The sequence below is a fragment of the Apteryx mantelli genome, chromosome 3, assembly GCF_036417845.1.
Source record: "Apteryx mantelli isolate bAptMan1 chromosome 3, bAptMan1.hap1, whole genome shotgun sequence".
Classification (NCBI taxonomy): Eukaryota; Metazoa; Chordata; class Aves; order Apterygiformes; family Apterygidae; genus Apteryx; species Apteryx mantelli.
Window position 1 is genome coordinate 8,299,480 of NC_089980.1, and position 26,665 is coordinate 8,326,144.

The 26,665-nt window shown below is 46.3% G+C and overlaps 2 protein-coding genes across 7 annotated transcripts; one reads left to right on the forward strand and one right to left on the reverse strand.

Moving 5' to 3' along the window:
• Window positions 1–4,006: 4,006 nt before the first annotated feature.
• OVOL2 (ovo like zinc finger 2) lies at window positions 4,007–14,800 on the forward strand. The gene is made up of 4 exons (XM_067294644.1): window positions 4,007–4,151; window positions 4,873–5,069; window positions 8,311–8,500; window positions 12,516–14,800. The coding sequence occupies exons 1-4, from the start codon at window positions 4,052–4,054 to the stop codon at window positions 12,824–12,826; spliced, it is 798 nt and encodes a 265-aa protein (XP_067150745.1). The 5' UTR covers window positions 4,007–4,051; the 3' UTR covers window positions 12,827–14,800.
• A 2,653-nt stretch (window positions 14,801–17,453) lies between these two features.
• Window positions 17,454–26,340, reverse strand: MGME1 (mitochondrial genome maintenance exonuclease 1). 6 transcript variants are annotated; one of them, XM_067292636.1, is made up of 7 exons: window positions 26,259–26,340; window positions 25,253–25,441; window positions 24,274–24,383; window positions 21,159–21,763; window positions 19,754–19,976; window positions 19,155–19,287; window positions 17,454–17,909 (listed from the first exon to the last, which is right to left on the reverse strand). In XM_067292636.1, exons 4-7 carry the CDS (start codon window positions 21,697–21,699, stop codon window positions 17,775–17,777), a joined length of 1,032 nt encoding a protein of 343 aa, XP_067148737.1. In that variant the 5' UTR covers window positions 21,700–21,763; window positions 24,274–24,383; window positions 25,253–25,441; window positions 26,259–26,340; the 3' UTR covers window positions 17,454–17,774. The 6 variants fall into 6 exon arrangements, with proteins under 6 accessions (XP_067148737.1, XP_013809854.1, XP_013809851.1 ...); XM_013954400.1 differs by having other exon boundaries at window positions 24,274–24,389; XM_013954397.1 differs by lacking the exon at window positions 24,274–24,383.
• Between the last annotated feature and the right edge of the window lie 325 nt (window positions 26,341–26,665).

A 26,665-nucleotide genomic window follows, 5' to 3' on the forward strand; every position in this document is an offset into this window, starting at 1 on the left:
CACCCAGGCTGTGGCCCTCAGCCGTACTGGCCTGTGCCTGTTTCTGGAGCTACACAGTGCTGATCAAGGTTAAAAATAACCCAGGCAAGAAGGAGAAAGGTTATTTTTAACTCCGACCAGTTGTCTGTCGTGGCAGCACAGCTGACGGCATGATGTGGGGTTGTGAAGGGCGGTGGAGGCATGGGAAGGCATTGGTGGGTGTCCCTGCCTGCTGTCCTGCAGTGACGCGATGACGACAGTGGTGTAGGGTGACCCACCGCTGGCTGATTCTCTGCTCTGCTCCCACTCTTTGCACCAAAGCAGGGTTGAAGTTCATCTCCATCCAGCTTGTCCTTCAAAATCCCCAGTGAAGGGAACTGCACAGCTCCACTGGGTCACCAGCTCCTGCTCCGCTCGTTGGGAAGCTCCCCCTAAGAGGCAACTAAAATCTGCCCTGTTTGCAAACAAAACTGAAGCCTCCCCATCTCTCTAGCAGTGGACCTGTGCCTTTGCTTGCACCTTTTTGCCCCCTTTACTGTCCTTACGTCTCTCCCTCTGCCCTTCTCAACCCCAGCTCCTTCCCTGGCTTGCTGAATCAAGGCTCTTGCTCTCAAGCACACTTTCTCCACTTTCTTTTAGGTCAGGATGCTGGCAGTGAAAGGGAGTCCTCCAGCGAGGAGCAGTTGCCCCTGCATCTTGCACGTGGCCATCAACCCATCCCCACACCAGGGGTTTGCTTGGGAAGGAGGGGGGGTTGCGATTGCGACAGCATCCCATGGCTGATTCATTACTTGATCCAGTCTCTCTCTTCTCACTCCCAAATGATTTGAGTCAAATGAAACACATTTTAGTAGTCAAATATGTAAGGGTGGGTCCCATTGTGCTTTGACCCTACAGGGCATTTTGTACATTTAATTTGATTTACACCCAAAACGTTAATTTAACATACTGGCTTTTCTTCCACACCCAGCTAAGGCTCAGAATTAAACAAGATTCTACAGAAAGGGTTCTAGGCCATTATCTCATTAGCATCATTATTTATTAAGTAATTACAGTGCGCAGACTGTATGTGCGACGCTTCTCCGACAGACATCCAGAGAAGCATCCCGGCCGTCCAGCAATGGATCTGTGGGCTGACTTGCCGATGAAGGAGCAGCCCCAAGGATGCTGCTTTGTGATAAACTAGCTGTGGGAGCAGGGATGGATAAAGTTGTTCCTATGTCCCTACCCTGACCCCCGCTTGCTCCTTCGCATGTTCCTGGTGCCGCACACAGCTCCCTACAATCGTGTTTGCGGGGCCAGGCTGTGAGCACACTCCCCAAGCTCCTCCGGGTTCACAGCCACTGAGGAATGTTATTTTGGGGAAAGGAAGCCTGGTTTTCTCCTGCTCCCCGCCCTGGGCTGCTGCTGAGGGCAAGACCTTCTCTCCACTGCGTGCCTTCAACCACGCTGAGCACACTGCAGCCCTGACCACTCGTTAGGGCTGCTGATAATAACAGCTTAGTCCCTGATTCAGCTGCGCACGTAACTGCATGTCTGACTTTGAGCACCCAATTAAAGTGAAGCGTGTGCTCCGGTACCTCGCTAAATGGGAATCTCAAAACAGGAGCTGAAAAAGCCAGGAACACATTAAAGTAGTCACAGCAAGCTCTTGGTTCGAGAGTGTTGTGATGAATGTCATTTGCTACCTCTTTTGGCTTAAAAGACAAGGAGTGGTTAAAATAAAAGAAACCTCAAGTTGAAAGCCTTGCAGAAATCAATTAAAACCCATGTAGTTATATTTTGACCTGGAGCAAAGTCTCAGACATAACAGAGAAATTACATAGCCTTAAAGAGAAAGAAAGAAAAGAGAAGGTTTTATGTGTGGTATCGGTGAGGTGTCCTGGAGGCATGCTGAGGTTGCTTTTCTCCAGTACCTGCAGATCCCATAAACTCCCCGGGAGAGCGGAGGGAGCCCTGTTCACCAGAATAGGCCCCCCCAGCAGTCGCGGTCACTCTGAGGAGCCTGTCCTACAGGCAAATGGGCAGGTTTTAGAAGACCTCCTGGATGACCTTTCCCCAAGCACTGGATGCTGGGTGCGCTCCTCTGCCACTTCGGTTGGTTTTATTCTTAGCACTGATGGGAGCAAAGCCAGGCCCTGTTACTCAAAAGTCTTTTGGCTCCTGGGAGATCGTGCCTGGCCTGGGAGGAAGTCTTCTGCCGAGAAGGTCCTAGCCTGGCCATCCGCGCCCATGCCTCACTCTGCTAGGCCCTATCAAAACATACCGGTGGGTAAGGGTTGCTGCGTCTCCTAGCTAGGATTCCCTGGCTGGAAATACCAATCGTGTGGAGATACTCAGCCTCGAGGACCTTCCCAGTTGTGCAGCGTGCCCGATCGGCAGCTTTGCTCGGCAGTGTTGCAGGGCCGGTGGGACTCGGGCTCCTTCCCCATGTCCTTCCTTCAGGCCATGCCGCTATGGGAATTCCTCCATCCTGAGCATCCGCACCAGAGCCAATGCGCACTGGTCCAGATCCAGCCCCTCTGATGACCTGAGATCTCAGAGCTACGTGAGACATCACACCCATTTGTTCCGGAGAAAGTCTCCAACAGCCCTAAACTGGTGGTCCTCACCCAAAGAGCCTGGATGCGGTAGCCGGGGACTTGCAATGCATTAAAAAGCGCTCTTTAATGCAGCCGGTGCATTTGAAGATGCATCCATTCCAGAAGCTCCAGATCTGGCCCCTGAAATAAAATCTTCATCCCAGTGAAGTCAGCCGTGAAGCTCTTATTGATTCCCCGTGACCTGTGTTTTGCTCTTTGGGGGGGAAGCGGCAATCTTAGGGCAAAAACGTTGCAGTTTGAAAGGCCTCTTTACGTGGGGAAACAGCTATTCCTGCAGCCCTGCCAGTCTGCGCAACTGCTTCGGTCCAGTGCAGACACTAACGGGAGGATGTGCTTGGGGAGGACGGCACGGAATATATTTCCACCTTGTTTAATAAGAAAGCCGCTCGAATAACAGGCACGAGGCAGGAGGAAGAACCCCCGAATGTTGTTAAATATTCAAGGCCAGTCTGTACGCAGCCTTTGCTTCGCTCTGAGACGTCCGAGTCCAGTTCTGCGGGTTTTCCTCTGTTTCTTTTTCCAGCTCCCCCCTCCCCGTCCTTTTTTCCTTTTGTTTCATTTCTATTTGAGGAAGGGGGGAGAGGCAAATAAAAAAAAAAATGGGCGGGGGGGAAAGACTGAGGCCTTGACCCATTTTTCATTTTAAATAAAGGACTAAAATGAAATAAAGCCCTCCTTTTAACAGAAGAAAAACTTGTCATTACAAATAATAATAATAACAACTTTCTCTGCCCGCGGCTGGCCTGAGGACAGCTCAGCCTTTTTTTTCTCTGGAGCCCCGGGGAGTTTTTCCTCTTGCTGGTGCTCCAGAGGGGCCCCTGGGTGCAGCCCCCCGGGGGCGGTGGGGGCTCCCTCTGCTTCGAAGAGGGAGGAAACTCCTTTTCGGGGGGGTGAGGAAAAAGCTGCCCCGAGGGGAAGCGGCCCCGCTGCCCCCGCAGCATCCCTGGGCGGGCGGACGGGGAGGCCCCGCGGGGTGAGGGGCCGGGTCCCGCCGGGGTCCCCACCACCCGCCCCCCGGGCAGCGAAGGCAGGGCTCCCCCCTGCTCCCCCCTTTTCTTTCCTTTTTTTTTTTTTTAATTTTCAGACGTTAAATTCTTTTGCAAACATTCATGCCTTAGGAAGGGCTGGAACAAAGCTCAGCTGCTCCAACCGGTCGGACAGGTAAGCAGACTTGTTGACACCGTTATGTTTGCAGCACGCATGCTCCTTCCCAAGTTTCCTGGTGCATTTTTCTATTCCACCTTATGAAACTTTCCTTCCCCCCCGCCACCTTCCCCCCCGCCCCCCCCACGCCGCCGCCGCCGCCGCCGCCGCCGCTTTCCCTCCCCTTCCCCTCCCCGCGCCGCGGCGCCTCTGCCCGGTGCGCGCCGTCCCGCTGCCCGCCGACGGCAGCCGAGCGCCCGCCCGCAGCCCGGCGGCGGCCGGCGGCGGGGCAGCGGCGCCGCGCCGAGCCCCCCGCCGCCCTCGCCATGCCCAGAGCCTTCCTGGTGAAGCGCCGGAGCCCGCAGCCGGCCGTGCGCAGCTGGGATGGGCTCCCCGACGAGGAGCGAGCCGACACCTACATCCCAGGTGAGGCGCCGGCCGCCGCGGCGGGGGCTCCGCGCCGCTTGCGCCCGCCGCCGACCCGCTCGCTGCCCCCGGGAAGCGGCCGCGGCGGGTTTGGGGCTGCGGCGGGGCGAGCGCGGCGGCGGGGCGCCCCGAGGGAGCGCACGCGGCGGCGGCGGCGGCGGGGCGCGACGGGCTGCCGATAGGCGCGGCGGGGCGGCGGTGGCGGTGGTTGGGGGGGGGGACACAACGCCGGGGCCCCTTGCAGGTAGCCCCTGCTCGGCGCCCCGCACCGTCCCCCCCCCCCTCCCCCGTCCAGGGAGCCCCGCAAAGGTGGGAAACCTCGTTTGCATGAGAAAGGTCGGGGGAAGAAGAGGAAGAAAAGGGCTTGCGGCGGGGGCGGGTGTGTGTGTGTGTGTGGGGGGGGTAATGTCCCCTTGGCCTCTCCCCCCCCCAACCCCTTCCTGCCGCCTCCTCCTCCTCCTCGCCTGCCCTTGCCCGGGGTATAACGGGAAGGCGGCGGAGCTGGGTTGTTTGAACTTTGGGACCGTTCGTGTTTGAGTTTCCGATTGCAGCGCGAGCCCGGGGGAGCCTCCCCCGCCGCCCGGGCCCGCCCGCAGGTTAAACAGCGCCGCGCCGCCGGGCCCCGCCGCCCCCTCGCCTCCTGCCGCGGCTTGCCCCGCGCCTCTTTCTTCCTCCCCCCGACCCTCCTCCTCCTCTTCCTCCTCCTCCGCACCCGCTGCAGGCGGCCTGGGCTGCGCGCTCCTCGGCTACGAAGACAGCTGCAGCCTGGAGAGCAGCGGGAGCAGCGGCACCAGGGAAGCAGAGCCCGGCGGCCCCCCGACGCCCCAGCCTGCCGCCACCGTCGCCAGCCCGGGCGCCGCCGGCGGGATGCTGCTGGACCTGGCCGTGAAGCGCCCGGCGGTCAGGTCGAAGATCAAGGTAAGGGCCCCGCGCGCCCTCGGCCCCCGCGGCCAGAGCGCGGCCTTGACGCCTTGCCACAACTTTGGGGGAAACGCAGTTTGGTCTGCGTTCGCTTCGCTGGAAGCCCCCCTCCTCTTCCTCAACATGCAGCCTGATGCCCCAGCGTCTTGTGTGCACCTTGTGTTGGAGGTGACAGTGCCCACCCCAGAAGCTGAGATCAGTGCCTGCCGGGGCAGCTGGGGAGAGCTAGATGTAGGATGGCAGCAGCAGGGTCAACCTCCTCCGTGATGTACCATCATCTTCCAGTGATGGTACATCATGGAGGAGGTTGGCCCTGCTTGGCTCCCATCCTGCAGGAGAGCTGAACCCATCCAGGAAGGACCAGCTCTGGCAGCTAGGAGGCAAGCCCCACAATGTGTGGGTGGATCTCCTACGTAACACAGGGCCTCCTTGAAAGGCCTTCTTCTAGGTTGTGGCCAAGCACTCAGCCAAGAGGTCTGCAGTGTATTTTTCCCCCAGTCCCCTTAACCCTCTTGACTTATCAGTACAGCAGCTAGGAAAAGGTCCTTTTCCATACCTGGGGAAGACAGAGCAGTGGTTCCCTCCAAAGGCTGGGAAGGCAAATGGATCACGGGCTCTTCACCATGCCCAGCCATCAAGCCTCCCTCAAAGGGTGGTGGTGCACGTGGGGTGGGAGGAGAAAGCACAGCACAGGACCCTGTCCAGCTCCTATGGACATCAAGGATTCTCCTTAACAGAGGTGGCATCAGGTCCGCAGGCCACCTCTGTGCTACCAAATAAGAGATGTGTTTTGCCAGTGACTACTTAACGCATCGTTAGATCCTAGCTGTTGTTTTGCTGGATGGCGCTGTAAAAATTCCCACTGCCTGTGTTTTAGCCGTCAGGTTAGTAATCTTGTGATTAATACATTTTTACTCTGGTTATAAACATGGCCACAGTGAGGTGGAGTCCTACCTGCTGCCTGATAGACATTTTCCAGTTTGCTGCTCCTCCCAGCTTCACATGTTGTTTTGCAGCTAGCTTGGGTTTTTTTCTTCTTCTTTCCTTTACAAACCATTTCTGATAGCATTGCTTCATTAATAATAAGGAGGGGGGGGTCAAGAGAAATACCTGGCTCTTCAGGAAAAACAAACCCAACACTTACTCCTTTCTGCATGAAGAGCTTGCTTCATTGCTCGACCAGAAATGCTTTGTGTCTGCTTTGGGTCTGACAACAAGCAATGCTCAAAGCCCTGGTTTTACAGAGTTGGTGCCGGAGACGAAGCACATTCAGGCAAGACAACCTAGGAATTTAGGATTACTTTTCACCCAAACTTTGAGCGTTCTGCTGGGATTTCTTCCTACTTTTTCTCGCTCTTTTACTTAAGCCTGCTTCTTATATTTTGATCTGTGCTATTAGCGAAAATCGTGGTGAAGGCCAGGAAGAAATCTGTTTTGGTAACCTCGTTTGTGCAGAGTTAAGTTTTCTAAGAATGCCCCAGAAATGTGCCAAAAGCATCGCAAGCGCCAATGACGTGTGTATGCTGCTGTTTTCTTTCGCCTGGCTCTAACAGCTAGTAGTAGTGAGCATGTCAGCTATGCCATTAATTAAAATAATAGCTGGCTATTTGCATACTCCAAACATAAGGCCTTCCGTATGAGAGATGCTCTTCCCAGGAGCTGAATCATCAGTGTCTCTTAGTGAAGTTAGGTAATGGTGTCAGCGCGATATTTTTGGTATTAGAATCGAGAACGAAGAGATTAACCTGTACTGACACGCTGACGTTAACTAACAGGCGAGGGAGACAAACCGACTGGCGCCGTTGTCCCAGTCTCTGCTGAGTCAATGCAGCATCGCTTTGGGTTGACTAACCAAGTTTACCTTCACAGTCAAAACCACCCTTAACCTTTTTTTTTGGGGGGGTGTGTGAAAAATCTTCAGGGGCAACATTTCCAGGGAAGTCCTTAGTGGGAAACCATGAACTTAGAGGTGTGGAAAAGCTACGCCGGTCTCGAAGGAAGCTTTTTTTTTTTTCTTTTTTTAAAAGTTGGCCCAGACCGTGGTTGCATGTAGGAATGCTTTGGGCACAATCTACGGGGCTGTGACTCACCTTTGCTGGGCAAACAGCTGCGGTGGTGGATGATATGGCCTCCCTCTGCTGTGGTCCCCTCCTGTCCGCTGGGGCTTGTGTCCCCGGGCAGTCGGTGGCAGGGGACGTGTGCCCGCACCTCGGTTGTTGCCCTCTGCAGTTGGTCTGTTGGCCCCTGGCGTTTGCCGAGGCAGGAGGTCCCTTTGGCAGCGATGGCAGTGGCATGATTTTTGACTGCTGGTTGGTTTTCTAGGTATGCATTCAGTGTCCATTACTAGCTAGAAGTATAAGTAATGAAGGCATACAGGCGTGGGGCAGTCATGCCTCTGGGGCTGGATCTTTTCGTTACCTTGGTGCAATCTTCTCAGGCCAGGCAGGGCCTCCAGTCCCTGTTCGGGATATTATCTGAATGCATGAACCTGTGCGGATGTGGCCCTAAGGACAGCTGATCATAGCCTAAGCCCGTGTGCTGAAGTACGTAGTTTGATGAGGGTCCATGTCTCTGTAAGGCATCCAGTGCGTGGTCTCTGTTTGAACTGCTGAAGTCAAGTTTGCCAGTAGACATTAACAGGTGCCCACATAACAGCTAAGGCCACCAGCCGAGCCATGGGCATTTCTCCGTGTGCCTGTGTGCACAGTCAGTAGGAGCAAGGCATCCTGAGAAGGTCACACGGGACACTGTGGATCTTTCTACCGTTTTCTGTCATGTCTTGGGCTGTTGGATGTTGCGCGAGGAGGAACGGCCACGCAGGAACGTGGTGTCATGGTTAGATGGGGTGGGATGGTTTTACTCTTCGAGCAAGGGTGGTGCTCCCAGCAGACACAGCTTGCAAGAGGGAGAAGAGCTGGTGGATAGATGGCCGCTCCTTAGCCATGACCCCTTGTGTGCACGCGATTGAGTGTGATGCTCCTTGGGCATCACAGCCCACTTGCTCCCTCAGTAGACCTGGGTCAGGCTGAAGTCTGTCCTGGATGCCTTATTGCAAGGGAGGTGTGAAGAAGTCACCCAGGAAGAGTGTCTCCTGAATATTTTCACTTCTCGTTTTGAATTTATCCCAAGGATTTTTTCATGAAGCTATGAGCAAGCCCTCCTCCTTTTTTTTGAGGGGGGGTGTCAGTCTTTTTTGCCATGTCGATACCTCCTCACCCAGTGCTGTTCCGTTTCCTAGTTCACCACTGGCACCTGCAACGATGCTGCAATGCACAGCTGCGAGCTGTGTGGCAAAGGCTTTCGTCTGCAGCGCATGCTCAACCGTCACATCAAGTGTCACAGCCAGGTGAAGAGACACTTGTGCACCTTCTGCGGGAAAGGCTTCAACGACACCTTTGATCTGAAGAGGCATGTCCGGACCCATACTGGTGAGCATGCTTTACCAAAGCATTTTGCAGACGGCCCTGGGCTATTCGGAGTAGCCAAGGGTGGGAGAAGGGGTGAGATGGGGCCAAGGTGGGGGGATGAGGGTAACCCGACACGATGATAAGACAACGCTCAGGGAAACATTTGCAAAAAGGAATGGGGTTGTAACGGAGAAAAGGAAGAATCATGAGTCTGTGAACAGATAAACTCCTGGAATTAATGAAATATGAGGAGAACTAATGAAATCCATGTGAAGCCATGTGGGTGCACGGGCTTATACCCAGCTCCACTGTAATCGTGCCTGGGTGCTGCCTTGCCTTGGCCAGCAAACCTGGAGAGCTGGATTGCTGGTGGAGCTATCTCCCATGTCATCGGGATAATCCACCACGGATTATCGAGGGCTGAGCATGTACCAGTGAGTGCCTGCACGCGTTCAACGAAAATGCTTTGCCCTCTAGAGGAAATGAGGAGCAGTTTTTTGTTTCTTGGTTTTTTTTGGTAAACCTTCACTGTGGGCCATTCTGTGGTTTGATTTTGGCACCCTCTGAAGAAACCAGAGTGTGGTTTCTGCTGCGCCTCGAGCTTCTTTAGGGAAACTAGACAACCCATTCGACTTTCATTTGCCCCGTGCGCTGAATCCCCATGGAGCGAGCAGGAGGTACGGGGGCGGTTTCTGGGCCTGTGTGCAGGAATTGCAAGAACTGAAGAAATGCAGGAAATGTAATGAGGAGTTTGTATGACTCTGTTTTGGCTTTCTTGCCCTTGCACCTTTTTAAAAATCAGATCTGAAGGGCTATACTCCTTCTAAATGTCACAGCAAACCATTTCCAAAATTGGAAGAAGGGTTCACGCAGGTTCAGATGAGCTTGTATAAACCTGCGGACAAAGTTGAAGTGAACACCCAGGGCTAAAGACAAATGTCCTCTTCTGGCTCAAAGGGTGCGATTGGCAGTCATTAGCCCCGGCTGCTCCCCGTTTCTTCCCTGCTCCGGTCCACCTCAAATCCATTTCACTGGTTATAGAAATGCTTGTACTAACCGGGCAGGGAGAAGGCTGCCTTTTTGCCTTTTTGCCTTTTTTTTTTGTTTTTTGTTTTTTCTATTTGAAGTGCTGGCTTAAATACATGTCAACTCCATCCTCCCCAAACAAGACGCTCTTTAATAAGGCAGCTGCCTATGTTTGGGAGGCTTTTAATTTGCCCTGCGAAGCACCCGGGAGATGCTCTCCATTGCATGTGCTGGGTGTCCTCCAACTTCCCAGGTTTCCAGTTTCCTACAAAACCCACGGAATAATTGGGATTGCTCTGCAGTATCCCTTCTCTCTGCTTAGGGGATCAGCCACAATCAACCGGGTTCCCAGACAGAGGTTCAGCAACTCTGTCGGTAGATGCAAATTATTTCTTAGCAATAGATTTCCCGTAAACCTCGACACCTATTTTGATGCAAAACCAGTGGCCAGAGCCAGCGTTTGGGTCTGTTTTGCTCTGTTTGCAAAGTGCCACGGTAGCTTTCATGGGGGAAGGAAATCTGGATGTGAGCAGGGAACTGCCTCGGAGTTTGTCTAAACTGCAGAGAGTATGTGCTTCTGGAAGAAGTGTTGTTTTTTTTTTCAACCTGTCACATATTTCTTTGAGATTCATAAACTAACTCCAAGGGGGGGGTCTGTGAACAGAAGGTAAAAATAGATATGCTATGGCTGGTAGACTTGAATTCACCCTGCAGGATTGCAACTGATTTTGGAAAACCACAGAAGCAAAGGAGAAGGATCTTTCTGCTGGACAGGGGTGAAAACCTACTGTGCTGGAGATGTGACTCGTATGGTTAAATTGCCCCACAATTTACTGAAAGAAACCTGACTTCACTATTCCTCCTCTCTCGTCTAAGACAAGATGAACGTGTGGCGTATTTTCCTGAGCGAAGCCGGTGCTTTTCCTTCTCGGTTTTGCCTTTCACGTTGGATATGTTCCCTCAGTATCGTGCCTGATTGCTCCGCTCCGCTCTGCTTTCACTGCCCTTGCAGATAGTCCAATGCTTTTTCAGGTCAGGGCAATTCAGGCGGGTGCAGGTTGTCCAGGTAGCGTCTTCCTCGGTGCAGAGATGCTCAGGGCGTAGCGTCCTGTCTTTGGCACGTGGCTTTTCCAGGCTGATACGAGGCATCTTTGAAAGCAGTGGATTTTGATGCTGCAATTTATTGTTGTTCAGCAAAGCTGGGCTTTGTGTGACTATTAAAAAGAAGTCAAACTGGGGCTGAACGTGGCAGCGTGGGCTTTATTATGTAGCAGCAGTCGCTCGCGTCCATGTGCTTTCTTGAATTTTGGTACTCCAGTGGGAACAGTTAGCTAGCACGAGTATTCTGCGGTGGTTGTGACCAGACTTTGCAACGGTCTGGTAGCATCAGAGGACCTGAAAGCCAAATACGCCCAACCGGTTTCACGGCATGAGCAGAGTTAAATGTTAAAAAATAATATCGACAGCAAAATTTGTGTTTTAAAATAATTCCAAAGCAATGGGAAGGCACGGTTCCCGCCGGCTGGATTGCTGATGCTGATCTAAGCCTAGGCTGGTGCTGGAAAGGGAGAGACCCAGCCTTCCTGGCCTGATGGGCTAACCCTCTCCTGTGCTGCCACCGGTGCCTATGAAGCCCAATGGGCATCGGGAGTCTGTGGCAGCGAAGATTTAACTTGACTCAAGCTGAGCATGAAGCTGCCCCCCCAAATATTATTCACAAAAGGTAAACTTTTGCGTGTGAATGCTAACAAAGCTCCAGAATCGCTCTCGAATTGCAGTTTAATCTAATTTAAGTCGTTGAAGCAGTCTGACAGCAGTAGATGCTAGGAAAATAACTTTTTAGTCATGATTGTTTGAGCCAGGACACTGGAATAAACTCCTTTTTTAAGACTTGCAAAATGCAGTCAAGATTCTTCCTATTGCAACCTCTAATTAGTTTGGATTTCTGGTAAAAAGATCAGCCCTGAGCGGTAAACTTGACGTAATTCAATTACAAAGTTATGAACCATCTATAGGAGCGTGTGTGCTTCTCCCTTTTTTGTCTGGCTGTTACTCACCATAGCTCTGATCTTGCACGCATTTTGCCTCTCATTGCAAAACCAGGGTTTTAAGTATGAAATTGCATCCATTTTAAGGCTGCTCTGTCCTTGAAAAACCTACTAACCTACTCTGTAGTACGGAAAAATCCCAATTGCCTTAGTTTTTTTCCAGTGTCGATAAACCCTCGACTATTTGTCAGTGAAGTATCAGGGGGCTGTTGTTGTTGCTGCTGTTAACTCTGTGCTGATTTCTGGTAAAACGGATACTGTTTATTCCTTGGTACGTATGATAATGTTGGTTGACTGTACTAAATGGAACTGCTCAGGCTTTCAAATCAGAAGCCAGCCCCTTCGTCCCCTGTTGAAGACATACATGCATATTTTTTTTTCGTCTTAATGCCCTTGTTTTCTAGATTTGGCGTGTGTAGTGACAATAATTAAAACTACACTGTGCGAAAGCACTAGCACTCATTTGAATTAGTTTTATCATTGTATGTTCATGTCTGGCAGCCCTTCACTGCGGCGTTATTAAGCTTTGCTCTCTGCGAGCAAAATATTAAGAACTTACTGAGAGACAAGAGCTCAGTCGCTAGAAGAAAACGAAATGAAAGGTGAGCTGGAACGGACAGTTTTACCTAATCGCAGGACTCCAAGAGGGCTTTAAAGCAGTGCGTTTTGCAAGAGTTGCTAATGGTTTCTTCTTCAGGACCAAAGCTTTGGTGGGCATCTGTTATATTTGGCATCTACTTAAGCCTCTTTGCAACATTTCTAGGTTCCGAAATATATGAACCCGTTTCTGAAACTCTTAGTCTAAAAGAAGTAATATATTTTATTTAGACAGACGGTTCCTTGGGGTGTAGCTGTGCATTTGCTCCATATCTAATATGACCGAGCCTTGTTCTCTGTTGATTCCCTAGGGGGCTATAATGAATTTAAATCCAAATGATGATTGCTGTCTTTTAATCTTGTAGGAATTCGTCCTTACAAATGTGAGGTTTGCAACAAAGCGTTTACCCAGCGGTGTTCTCTGGAGTCCCATCTCAAGAAGATCCACGGAGTGCAGCAGCAATACGCCTACAAACAGAGGCGAGATAAACTCTATGTGTGCGAAGATTGTGGCTACACGGGCCCTACGCAAGAGGACCTATATCTGCATGTTAGTAATGTTCACCCCGGAAGTGCTTTCCTGAAAAAAACCTCAAAAAAACTTGCGGCAGTTTTGCAAAACAAACTGAGCCCTGTCCTGCAGAGGAACTCCAAAGAAGATGACAAAGATGAATAACGCAGTGGATTATAGTGGTCTAAAGGAATGAAGTTTACACGTAGGACTATATATATATATTATTTTTTTTAAAAAAACAGTTTTGAAAGAAATCCCTGAAATAGCAGGGATGCTTTTTGTTAATGGGACTCTATTGATGTTGACAGAACCTCAACCTGAAAGAAACGTTCCCGTGTATGATGCAAACATCGGATGTTTTTCGGTCAAAAAAATGGAAAGCTTGGAAGAGGCTATGTCACCTAGTTAACGGAGAATTTGCTAGCGTGGCATTCAGGCAACCGGTTTTCTATTTCAGCTCTACCACCCGGCTGAGTGGCCACAGACAAATAATTTCACCTTTCCCCAATGCATCACCCCAAAGAGCTTTGGGTAGAAAGTACCACGCAGGAGCAGCTACTATTACGTTGTTCTCAGATGAAAAAATAATTAAAATGGTCTTAACGATAGGAATGCATAGTCTCAGTAAATGAAGTTTAAATGCACAACGAATCCTAACTCTGCCTACCTGGGCAGTAAACTCATGATTTATGGATCTGTAATCCAAGATGTGCTGAAACAGATTTTTTTTTTTTTTTTTAAGGATGCAGAATTTTTCTCTCCTACACTTTCTCTTCCAGGTAGTGACATTATTCCAGGGCAGAGTTTTGGTCATGTTTTAGGTACTTTAAGCTGTGAACTTATTTTATCATGTTTAGATTTAAATGTGACCTTAACTCTGACTCGCCTGGACTTGTCAGGCTTATTTTGGGGATTACTACTACATTCCTTTAATCTACATCGATATCAAGCCAGAAACCCAAAGAAACCACTTTAATGACTTGAAGATATGTATTATCTGTCATGATGACATGCAATTTTATGTGTATTTTATGGTGCGTGTGTGTGTGTGTGTGTGCGCGCATGTGCGTGTGTGTATTTTGGGATTTCCCCCCCCCCCCCCTTCTTAATGAACTATCAAGTGCCTGTTCACTAACACGACAAAGCAGCGCGAAGCAGTTAGTTAGTTAGGAGTGAGCCCTGGGCTGCCTCTGCCTCATGAGATCGGTGCAAAACTGTGTGTGAATCTGGCCTCTAGTTTTCAGTCCCTCTTGGCTGAGAAGGCTTTCGCTGCGAACGGTGCTGCAAGGCAAAGCGGCAGTGATGATGATGAGGGAGCGGTAGTACGTCTCTGTGCTTTTAGGACTCCCCTGCATCCCTGTTCCAGCTCCTGTCGACCCAGGAGAACCAAGACAGGGAGGATCAAGAGCAGATTTAGTGACTAAAAAACCCTGGAGAGCGGGGTGTTCCTAACTGCCGTCGCCGAGACCTTCTGACACACTTGAGGATGCTTTAGATGCTGCTGAGCTGCTGTGGCCCTGACTGGGCACTTGGCTGTATCAGGACAGACAGGGTAGGGTGGTAACGTCCTCAGCAAGCACAAGTTACGCTGGTCCAAGCACATGTTGTTTGTTCGTCTCTTATCTTAATGGACACAGCTGCTAAACAGGTTTCTAATTGATTTAAATACAGAATAATGAATGGATTTACTTATAAAGTCCCCCAGGTGCATTTTGTGCTCAAAATAAAGCTGTACATTTGGGGAAGATGTGCTGCGTTCTGTAGACATTAAAAGAAAAGCTGAAAAGTTACTCGACCTGAAATGCAGAGTCATGGCCACTACCTTCATAATCATTATAATTAAAATGATAGATTTGGGGTGTCTTTGTAAGAATCAAAAAAATCTTTTCAATTTGCCTCTGTCTTATACAGACATCTGCTTGGGCTCTTGTGGGGAATAGCTTTTAGTTTTTTTTTTTTTTTTAAGCATTTCTAATGATACTATTTTATTCAACAGAACTGTGGGTGCTTGGGACCTTGAAAACATTGATAATAAAGTGATGCTACTGTGTAAAGGCTCAGCTTGTCATCCTATGTAACAGGAGAGTTTGCAGAATACTTTAATAAATGGAAAGTCCATGGGAAAAATAAAAGTGTCTGAGGTAAAGTAGAAGATGCTTACTTTGTAAAACTGACTATAGCTTATGCACTAGCCCTCAGGTCTTCTGAGATTGTGCCGTTATAACTGAGTAGTATAAATGGGAGGTTGCTCACGCTGAGCGAAGCTTGCATGCTTGCAAATACGTCGACAAAATTGTCTGGCTAAGGACAAGCGTTAACTTCTGGTTCAGCCAATTGTACCGGTGAGACTCCCCTAAAACCTGCTCAGTAAGGTCTCAGGCATGACACTGGTTGTTGAGCTCAGCACCTAGCTGGGCCTGTTCAACAGAGTCCGTCTGAGCAAAGCGACCAAAGTGCACCCAACTGCAAAGGATTCACACTCAACACTTCTGAACTCTCAGCCCTTGAACTGCAGCAGTGGAGTTGAAGCAGAAACCCTCCTCACCTATCTAACTAGAGACACATCCGTATAACTTTTTTTGTCTCCTGTAGCATACAGTGATTTTTGAGTCCCTCCAACATCACTGCAAAAGCATGTCTCCACTGAAGGAACTGCAGACAGATCAAGGTGGGCCAGCTACCCAATTTCAGTCAAAGACCATTTGCAGCACCAGAACAAAGCAGCACATAACAGAAGAAAAACCACTTTTGATGGCCAGCACAGCTCAGACAATGCTTGCTGCTGTAGCTGGACTAACTTCCATGGTTGGCTGGCTTTTCTGCAGAGGTCAGATGCTCTCTGTAGCAAATGCCTTGGGCACATCAATTTAACAGTCTGGCAAGTTAGTTTAAACTGGTAATGAAGTGGGTTTGAGCAAAGATGCTAGTTTGCATGGCAGTGGCAATCTGCCAAATCTCTTATGGGTTGGTGGTAATAGCTTAGGACGCTACACAGATGTTCCAGAGAGCTCACACAAGGAGGCAGCCAGATTTTCAGAAGTACTAGACAGCAGTACCTTACAGTGATACCGTATTCAAAGGCTCCCTGGCTGGTCTTCAGGCTTAGAGAGAGAGAGAGAGAGAGAGAGAGAAAGAGAGAGAGAGAGGTTCACAGACTGGTATGGCTTGTGAGAGAAGCTGCCTTCTCAGAGAGAAGGCTTTTGTTAAACAAATGAACAGAGGTGAAGCAAAGAGGTGCCTGCACAGCCCAGGCTCCAGATTTCTCCTTGTTTGCCAGGAGGGAGAACTAGGCTGAAATGCTACATGGCTGCAGGAAATCCTGCATCTGTAGGGACACACTGATGAACAAGGCAATTCACCCAAATGTTAGCCAACTGTTCCATACTCTCATGATTGATCCGGTTCCAATCAACACGGGGAGGAATTCAGCACATTTTGTCATCTCCTGCTTCTGCCTGCCTGCTTTATATCTATGGAGTTATCTTTTGCAGAACACTGACAGCGTTCAGTGATGTTGAACAACCCACTTATTAAAATTTGGTGTAGTGGGGACCTATTTGCAAAACAGGTAGACCTCACACAGCCTGATTCTGGACTCCATGCGAGTCTTTTTAGTTAGAAGTCTTATCTAATTAAGCATAGAGTAATCGCACCATCACCAGAGGAGGATTTGAATAAGCAAGTACTGCTATAACTAACAAGGTTTTACTGCACAGATTTCCACAGTTACTGCCCTAGAAGAGCTGAAGATTAAACACTACAAAGGACTAAGTCTCTTCAGCAGCAAGCCCGCCCATTGTTTTTTAGACACTGTTCTAGTTAATCTTCTTGAAATTTATGGGTTAGTTGTATTTTTATACATAATCCTCAGATATTAGGAAAGCGCATACGTACAATTCAGAGAAAACAAAGAGGGGAAGAAAAAAATTTCCTATGAATACAACACACAAAGCAATACCACCTGACACCAAAGTGTATTCTGTCTACAGACTTATTTTATGAAATAAGCTTCAAAAGTAACTCTTCTGTTTTAGGACATTTATTCATAAACTTATTACTCTGAAGAAACTATCAGCAGCTCTTTGTTCCTAAGAAGGCCCAGCTTCAAAGTCACAAACCTGCTGCAATAAAGAAACTTACTGGCATTGGCAAATGCTATAACCTGACACTGCAGATAGATAGTTCCACTTGGGTAGGCTTCTTGTCTACACAGACCACAGCGAAGTCGAGAGCGCTCCAGACGGCCACAGAATTGGCCTGCACAGAGCTTATTGTAAACTCACAGCCTCAGGTACAAAGGCCCATTTACGCTCACCTTTCTTCTGTGTGGGTTACTGCAGGCTGTTAAGAGGAGCGGCCTGCAGGAGGAGCCACTGCAAGCGTGGAAGTCTCCTGCCTTTCAGAACACAAGGGAAATTTCTAAGTGTATCAGCTACAATTCTGTTCCTCTCTTGCTGAGCCACTTTTGTTAAATGGCCAATCCGCCTTAGCATTTTCAGTAATTACTTATGAGAGCTTTGGTTATAATTCTTAGCACAGTTTTTTCCGGTTGTTGCTGCAAGAAAATCACAAATAGTAAAAATCTGTTAATAGGTACCTCTGAGGTTAGCAAGACTGGCTTAATAGCCAACCAGTCAACCAGCCAACTCAGTCTACTATATTCATTTATTGTTTGCATTTCTCTCAGCTCAGACACCACAAATGTCCTTTTGCTTTAGTTCAAAAGCAATTTCACTTCCAGAGTCTTGGTTCTGCAACGGCTTTTTTCTCAAAAATGACAAAAGAAGGATGATTTTTACTGAACAGTTTTATTTAAATCTTTCAGATTACAGAAACTTTCATATTGATGGTATAAACTGTTTGTGTGGAAAAATAGGGATCAGTTAAGTCTGCATTGTCTTAACAGGTCCACCTAAGTCACCTACAACATAGGCAAATAAATATTCCCTGTTCCAATTACTTTTTTTTTTTTTAAGGAGAAAAAAAACTGATAAAGAAACTAGCCCAGATTGTTCAAAAAAAGAATATGTATTAAAATGGAAGATGAGATTAGAAGAAAGTGCTTTGGCTCCGTGTTCAGACCGCTCGCCTTTGTATAGCTTAGTTTGGATCAGTTTCTTTCCATGTATTCCTCAAGGCGCAGAAGCCATTTATTCCAGTACTGAGAGCACAGATCTGGATCCATGAAATGTGGATGTGCAGGGGAGCCATTCTTATAGGCAACCACAATGAGTCCACAACTAACCTACAGTGAAAAACAAGATGCTGTCAGAAATTCAACATTAATATGCAACTTCAGTCAACGCTTCTAAAGACTAAACTTCATTGCAAAACTTCAGTTTAACATATCTTAAATAAGAAAGAGGGAAACAAAAAAGAGCAATAATTCACAATAAAATACTTGGAGACTAATATTCAAATGCCGAGAGTCCAAAGGTCTCATTGACCTTAGTGGAAACTGTAGGGTTCAAACTCTGAATCGTAGGGTCTATTTACATCTTCCAGGTGCACGTAAAATTGCTACCAAGTGATGAGGTTTTGCTTGGGATGATATAATCAGATTGACACAATTCCGGCATCAGTCTGAATAGAAATACTTATGTATGTTCTGACATCTTTGATGCCTGACAAAAAGCCCTAACTCAAACCCCAAACAACCACCAAGGGTGAAGCAGTGGGGGACAGAAGGTTGCTAACAGAACCCTGCATATTTCACTGCATAAGGATCATGCCTGTTAAGTGCTCATGCGTACTAATCTCTTTCTTATTCTAGAAAAGTCCTTTGTAAAATCTATGAATTACCCTTCTCTCTCCTGCTTTAAATTTTCCACCTTCACGGCTTTGTATTGAAATAACAATCCCTCAGGTCCAGTAGGAGTCTTGCCTTTGGAGTCTTTTAAAACATTGTTCCACTGTTTACTGATTAAGTGATTGATTGACAGCTCATTCTTTTCCTCTGAGGAAGCACTCTACAGTTTCCTAACACTCTGAGGAAGTAAATAATTTAATCCTTCACTTGCTAGTGGGATAAAGCAACACATGAGGTGAGGAATGCACTCCTGTCCCGTTTCCCCGTCTGCATGTTCTTCTTTTTCATTTCCTCTCTTCCTCTTTCCTACTCCTGACACAAGCCAAAACATTCAGGACAAAGCAGAGGGGACTGCCACAAGCAGAGTCCTCACCGTAAATTCATCTGACTTCCCAAGACACTGAGCACCCATAGTTCCTACTGAGCAGGAATTCCCTTAAAACCAATGACAACATGCTACTGACAAGCAAAGGCAACAAGAGTAGCAAGAGTAGTGGAGTTATTTTAGAGTGCAGTTCTACGGCAGCTTAACCCGATCTAAGGCTGGGCTGCCTTGTACAAGTGTACAAATCCTACCAATAGTTGTGTGATGGATAGCACATGTCTGAAGTCAGTCAGTGGGGAGAAATGAAAATAACACCAGTGCTGCTGCTTGTCTTGGCAGGTAGCAGGCCTGCTTACCTGGAAGTCATAGTTAACGTCATGATTTATGGCTCCAATATATGCTGCAACCTGTAATGGGTTGTCAAAAGTGTTCTGCAGAGATGGCTTTGATTTCTCTGAAGTCTTCCAGTCGATCACACATAACTGGCCTCTTTGTAACACAACAAGAGAGGACAATGTTTTAGCTTAAGTTTAGTCACAATAAGAAATAAGACATGGCACCAAAGAAAGGCATTTCACACTCACCCTGCTTCATCCCAATGACATTTTGCCCATTATCGTACCCAGTCTAATCAAATCTCTTCTGCACTGGTAGTTTAGATATCAGAAACCAAGACTTACTAATACCAGTTGAAGTTCTTGGCAACTGCAGAGCCTCACTTAACCCCGCGCTGCTCATACCCTGCTCCAATAGGGAATCCTCCACAAGGAACAGCAGCACTTCTGACATCAGATTCACCTCTGAGCTCATCCATTTTGCCTCTCTTAGCGATCTTCACGCTTTTCCCCCAGAGCTCACCAAACACCCGCTTCAGCTTGAAACACACCCTCCCATAAACCACACAACAGCAAACAATGTTGACGTTTTTGGGTTTCTTAGAGGATCAATATCTCACCGATACTTAGCCACGCAGTCTACCAGGCCCAGATATTGAAGAGTCTCATGCCGAACTGCACTTTCCAGAGCTTTTACTTCACTGATATCTTTTAAGACATGTTGTACACTTGATAAGTAGCCGGAAATAGCAGTGTCTTCTTCTTGCCCCTTAGTTGGCATCTCTTCAGACAGAAATATAGATTCCAAAGCTGCATGAAAGAGACTCCCTTGGAGGAAAAGATCTAAGAGAGATGCCAAGAAAACCCACATTTTAGACAGTACTCATAATACCTGATGGACATGTGTACTAGATGTAACACAGCATAGCTCTTAAACCAACCCTACTTTTTGTATTGAAAGCTTCAGGATGGAAGGAGGAGAGGGGAACAAGATAGAAAAAAGTGCCAACAGTGAAATCAGTATCTCTTACATTAATGATTTTTATCTCACTAATTATACAAGAACAAAATAGGATCTTTCATTTCCGGTTTATTCAAAGGCATTTGCCAATCTCTATGAATTAAAAACATTATTTTAGGCTGCTTATGAGCCGTTTGCTATACATGCTAGTCCTACTGCATTGGTTCATCTGAATTGAAGAAATCTCTTCCCTCACTGGATGGACATAATTCTTAGGAGTAAGGGTTTAATGCAGAAATGATTCAGAAACAGCTAATTTTAAATAGCTGTGTAAGGTTTTTTACGTCAGCCTTTCCTATGAAGCTTATTCACTGAAGTGCTTAGTAACTCAAAAAGAGCATAAATAAAGCATATTCAGTTTTCAAAAGCACAATCATTTATGTAAGGAGTGCTGAGGTATTTATCAATCTTGCTATAAGAAGCAACCCACTGTCCCCCAAGGGCAACCACCTTAGCACCATGGTGTTTTCACTCCTACAGCCTGGGGGAAGTCAGCTTTGGAGGTTTTATGAAATAAAAACATCTAAATGCATGGAATTTCATAGAAAAGACTGTATATACTAAAGCCCATGGTTACTTAAGTGCTTCAGCACACAAAGCAAGGCATACAGTTTTCTAAACACACAGCAGGATGGGATTTCAGAATACAAATTTGCATCTGCAAACAGGCTCAATCAGAGCAGCTGGAAATATCTATTTGTTGCTGATTTTAGCAAATAGACACGTAATGGACAGGCAGAGAGGAAAGCACAAAGAACATCTACAGTCTAATTTTAGTTTCCCCACTAAATTCTGAATTAGTTTTAGAGGTCCTAGAACAAAGAGTAGGTTCATTAATAACAGGTACCCTTCTAATGTGTTTTTGCACCCTGAAATGGAAACAGCTGAATGGATTTTCAAAATGCTTGACTTCCAGGGCCAGATCCAGTGGCCATGCTAGTATGTCCCAGCCAGCTATCCAGACTAGTGATTCTACTTTGCAATCACACTGTGGTTAGACTTACTTTTAGTGTACTCTGCAAAACCATCTTTCCCAAGTTTCAGTATCATTTTCTGTTTCCATCTTTCTAGGTAAAGGGCTTGCTGCGGAGGAATAGTCTGTTGAAGAATACTGGTAACACTGGGTATTTTGTTTTTTTGTAAGCCGATTTTTAGGGGAAGGTTTGAGTTACTGTCCAGAAGTGGAATTCTCTTGTTGGGGTTTAAAAGAGGAATCCAGTTCTTTGGAGTTTTTGTTTCAACGTTTTTAACTGGAGATCTACGTTTATTTGCTGGCCCATATAATAAATTGTCTTCTTCAAATAATGTCTCCGGTGTTTGGGCGCTGGTTTTGTAAGATGTCACAGAGCAGACCAAATTCTTGTATTTTTCTTGATCAACTTGTTCATAACCATTCACTTTTTTCTTCTTACTATAAAGGCAAGTGGAGGTAGCCAGGCACATATATTGGACTTGCTTTTGGCAAAAATGTACTTGAAAAAGCATTTCCAGTCCCCCAGATTTCCTGGACAGTAGCTGTAGGAATTTCATTCTGAAAAGAAGCATTTGCAGGTGTTTACAGTTTTCCTTCTTCTGTTAGGAACATTCTGTAGGTCACCATAACTTCCTCCTGTGGAAAAGAAACTTGTGATTTCCAGAGTCATAAAACTCTATTATCAATCTATTTTTGCCTTTTGCCAAATACGGTACTGCTATGGTCATAAGTGCCTTCATATACTTTGTGCCACCAAAATTCCTTTAGATAAATAATACAATAACAGAAAGAACCAATAAACAATGAAAAGCAGAAAGGATCCTGAAAAGAACTAGTGCTAGTTGCCAAAAACGGAAAAAGGGCAAAAACATAAAAGATGTTGCAAGTAGCAAAAGCTGCAGTAGAGGATGCTCATGCAAGGAGATACAACAAACTCATCTGTAACAACCAACTTCCCTCAAAAGTGCGAGGGGGGGGGGGAAAAAGGCCACGCAGAAGAGACTGAAGCAAGTTCACTGTTCTGAGGTATTAAAAACAAGAGCAAGTTTATAGTGGATGCTGAAATTAAGGGGATGGGGGGGACAAAGTAGTTTTTGGAGAATAAAAACATGTTTTTCTCTGTTATACCTAGAAGAAAGCAAACAGCAGCACAATGTACAGGCTGGAATCATAAGACCTAAGACTTGGGAAAACCAAAGAGATACCAAATAAACAACAAGTATCTTCAGACTCAAATAAATCTTTTGAAGATCAGAGTAAAATAAATATGAAAGTATTTTTCCAAACTGAGCTTCAAAATTAGGAGTTCTGTCCTTCTAAGACACTTTGGAAGTTTAAAACTAAAAACAGTATACCAAATTTATTGTTCATGGCATAGCTTTCAAAACCATATTGTAATTGCATTTGTAAGCCTCAGAAAACTTTATGAATATGGGTTAGAGGCAAACATTTGAATAGCAGCATTTAAATCAACATTAAATACTTGCAGAATTGAGGCCCTATTCTCCTTTTGAAAATTATCTGCTTACTATTGCAAAGTTCCATTCCATCCTCTGCATGTAAAACAAACCAACACAAAACAGGCGATGCATACTGCCAACTAACATCAGCTTTTTGTTCTTAAAAACACATTAAAATTACATTTTGCTTTCCCCACACTACTTACACAGCAATTCATACACTGCCCAAACAGTAGATGCCAAAGGAAAAAAAAAAAAAAAGTGAAGGTGCTGATACAAGGATTTATTCTGGATGGACAGATCCTGCACTCGTGCAGAGCCTCAGTGACATCAGTAAGGTTCTGTGTGGGTTCAGGCATCTGTCAAACAGAACGGTTTGCAAAATTGGGGCTATATCAGCTACAGTTGATTAGATCAATCAATCTTGCAACAAAAGGGTGAGAACTTGGAGTCTGGTTCCAAAAACACTGTTCTTCATCTGTGAAGGACAAAATCTTCCAGCTGTAGAAGTTTTGTCAGGAGTAGGCAGATATCCTGCATTTTCTTTACTGGCTTTACATTGTCATGCTGACTTTGCATGGTTTGGGAGGACAAAAAATAACTGATCTAACAAAAAGCTAACATAAAACATAACGGGTCCAAACAGATGGCATGGCATCTGATACAAAATTAACTTGTCAAAAGCAAATAAATCCGAACCAGGAAAATGCAATTATACTGGAAGAGAACTTTGCATCACATAGCAGTGGTACTGGACCAGCATTTCTGATCCAGTACTAGGAGCTCTAAAGTCAGATTTGCTGCACCATTGTATGATGGTCTCATTCAGTCTTCATTAAGGATTTCCTGTAACTACAATTCATATCAATCCAAATTGTTAGTGATTTTAAAACTACATCATGGTCCAGAAGAGAGAAACACAGTAAATAATGAAAGTACCTTGTTTAATCCTGCTATTGATTTTCTGCAGTCTGATTAGATGAAAAGTAAGTTACCTTAAAAGGAAAACCTTTCCACTTGAGATACTTTCAATGTGTCACTTCCCCTTTTTAACCACAAGCAAATCTTAATCTGCTTTTCTTTGCCAGTAGGACTGTGCTGTGTGCAGTTGCACCTGTTTTCTAGTTTTCCAGTGTTCAACAGTGAGAACGGATACAACTCTTGGTCTGAGCATCCTGACATTCAGATTCCTGTCAAAATCACTCCCTACCTGCACACACAAAGACTGCAGTCAGATGCATTAGGAAAGGACAAACCAGTCCATTTCAACCATTTTATTACCATGACAGTATGCAAGTTTTGCCAAAAACAGAATAACCTGTTTTGGACAGCTGACACAACAGTAATAAATTGGGTTGTCTAGGTTCTGTAAATTAAGTTCTGCCCGGCTTTATTTCATGGACATTTGAGGCAATTTTACGAATTTAGCTGAAACAAAACCAAATTTGTTACCTCTAATTTTTATTTGATGGCACAAAGCTGTTTCTACAGTTTGCTAGAAATTTATAACAATTTCTGATAGCATAAGGAGGTACTTTTTAATCAACTATACAACTGTTTCAATCCTCCTTAGGTTTCCAGCCAGTGAATTTTATATGCCCTAATTCCTACTGCCAATTGTTCTAATAAATTTATTTTTAAGAAGCACCTTGCATGATGTTATTTGATTATCATAAAGCAGCTCACTTCTGCAAAGCGGCTATGCCAAGATTTACAGCAACTCATTCTTCTCAGATGACGACCACGTTTTTAAATAGATTTTCAGTCTTGGTATGAGATTGGTTACCTGTCAGAACCTGCCACTTGCAGAAAAAGAAATAATGAATGGTTTTAGCACAGTTTTCAGTTTGCTGCAGGAGAAAAGGAAGTGGTAAGGGCAGCAAAGGCATATGTAAAGATCAGACCTCTATACCATAAGCAAAATGTTTCACTTTTTTTTTTTTAATCATAAAAAATAGGGCAGGAAAATTAATCTCTCCTCTCTTGGGATGTACCTCTAAACAGAGTTACTGAGGAAGTGGTTAAAACTAAAATGAGGGGGGAAAAAAAAACCTCTTATTCCAATCTAATAGTATCCAAGCTTGTAGTTTCTCAGGCTATTGTCTGACAACTATTAATATGCTTACTGAAGTGTATTAATCAGAACAGAATAAAGCCTGGGTTAATGACTGTGTACTTGTTGACTTAGCCAGAGCACAAAAGAAAAAGTTTGTGGTGGAAGTTTATCTGTCAGCTGCAGGAGGCAAGATGATACCTGATCCAACATATAAAGCTCACTTGTAGTAAGCTGCCCCCTCAATATTTTCGGAGGAGTAAGTTATACCAGATCACATGGCTACAAAAATGCTACAAATCAGCCCTAGAGCTGATTTACCATATTACTGAAACACTGCCTCAGTGCTATCTAGTATGAATTTTAAATTCACAGCCTGTTTTGTTCTGGAATAATATCTGCCAAAATCTTTGCACATGCTACTAACTGCAGGGAAAGGGAGAGTTTGTAGTTTGTCAGTTGTTGTGCTGTTCTACAGATGGAAAGACATTCTAGAAATAAAATACACTTGTATATAATGGAATGAAAAATCACATATGTTGTTATTTACAACAAATTACATATGTTGTTATTGTTAATTACAGTGATATTTTTATACAAAGAGCTACTTACATTTACAAGAAAGATATGGGTGTGTGTGTCTGGATTTACTGTCATACATACAGAACAAAATTTGATGGATACTTCTCTCAGTGGAAGTGTCACCTTTCTCCCTCACAATGTTTCTGTTCCAAGACTGGTAAAATTTTTCAAGTACTGCAGAATGAACCAGACATGAGAACTGATCCCAAATAAAATAACCTAGGAAAAAAATGAAAAAAAAAAAAAGAGAAAGAAGGACTTCTCTTAATTTCCCCAAGTTAGTTGACTCTGCAGCTCCAGTAACTACGGTACTAACACAACTGAAAAAAGTTGTTCTGGAAGAGGAACGAGTGGCGTAAGTGAGGGAAATGAAAGATATTACTTAAGTGTTCACATCTGTAAAAATATTCCTCCAACCGTGGTTTCAGACAGTAACTAGGATAGCTTTTTCTTCAGTCACCTACAAGTAGCAAACACAAGCTCCACTTCAGAGATAACAAGAAGGAATGCTACTTAACCTGTTGCCCTGTGTCCCTATTTTCAGGGGAGCGAATCTATTGATGAAGGTATCGCTTTAAGCTAACATCACAGGCTTTCCTCTGGGAAGAAGAAGCATTACTATTTGATGCTGAGAGGCAACAGCAGCCTACCTTCCTGGTCAGACAGACCACTTTCCTTTTTTTCTGGTTATAGGTTAATAATGACAGCAATCAGCAATATCAACAGAAGGACTTCAAACACTTGCTGTTCCCTGCCCCAACCGCTCTTCCTTGAGGTTTTAAGCTAAGCCATTGAACTGAGGCAGGCTAAAAACACACCTCCCCTGTTTCGGGAAGCTAAGAGCGACGAGAAAAAGCGGGACTTTTAAAAACAGATCAAGCTGCTGCCCTCCCTCAGCCAACCCAGGCCTGGTCAGAGAAGCGAGCACCCCTTCGCCTCGCAGCACAGAGCTACCGACGCCCGAGCCGCCCCAGCCTGCCTCCCCGCTGCGCTGAGCTGATCCCTCACGCCCCGGCCCCGGCCCCCACGAGCGTACGAAAGACGACTGTCTCCTCAGCGCCGCGCTTCCCGCCAAGGCCACGGCCACCAGTGCGCATGCGTGCGCTTGGCCTCCTCCAACGGCTCCGCCCCCGCGGCTCGCCCCCCGCCTCTCCACTTCCCTCCCGCGGCCTCTCGGGATTTGTAGTTCGGCGCCACCGCCTCCTCCGCAGCCGGCCCTGGCCCCGCCCCCACGCCGGGCGAGGACTACAATGCCCACAATGCACCGCTCGGCGCTGTCACCTCCCCTCCCCTCGAGTGTGGGACTGAGGGCGGGGGCGTGCTTCTTTTGATTTACAAAAATCGTTCTTCCAAAGTTTTCAAAAGCAATAACATCGAAAACAACGCAAATCTCCAACGAGAAGGAAGCAAGAAAAAAAAACCGCGCCACCATCTTGGGTGAGG

What these genes read in the sequence shown, in the direction of transcription:
- MGME1 (XM_013954397.1), bottom strand. Translation starts at nt 21,699, where the DNA reads ATGCTTCTTTTCAGAATGAAATTCCTACAGCTACTGTCCAGGAAATCT. An exon ending in TTTTGCAGAGTACACTAAAA is followed by an intron (nt 19,977 to 21,158) that starts GTAAGTCTAACC and finishes CATCTCTCTTAG; the next exon opens with ATCTTTTCCTCCAAGGGAGT. An exon ending in ACGTTAACTATGACTTCCAG is followed by an intron (nt 17,910 to 19,154) that starts GTAAGCAGGCCT and finishes TTTTCACTGTAG; the next exon opens with GTTAGTTGTGGACTCATTGT.
- OVOL2 (XM_067294644.1), top strand. Translation starts at nt 4,052, where the DNA reads ATGCCCAGAGCCTTCCTGGTGAAGCGCCGGAGCCCGCAGCCGGCCGTG. An exon ending in AGCCGACACCTACATCCCAG is followed by an intron (nt 4,152 to 4,872) that starts GTGAGGCGCCGG and finishes CACCCGCTGCAG; the next exon opens with GCGGCCTGGGCTGCGCGCTC. An exon ending in GCATGTCCGGACCCATACTG is followed by an intron (nt 8,501 to 12,515) that starts GTGAGCATGCTT and finishes TTAATCTTGTAG; the next exon opens with GAATTCGTCCTTACAAATGT.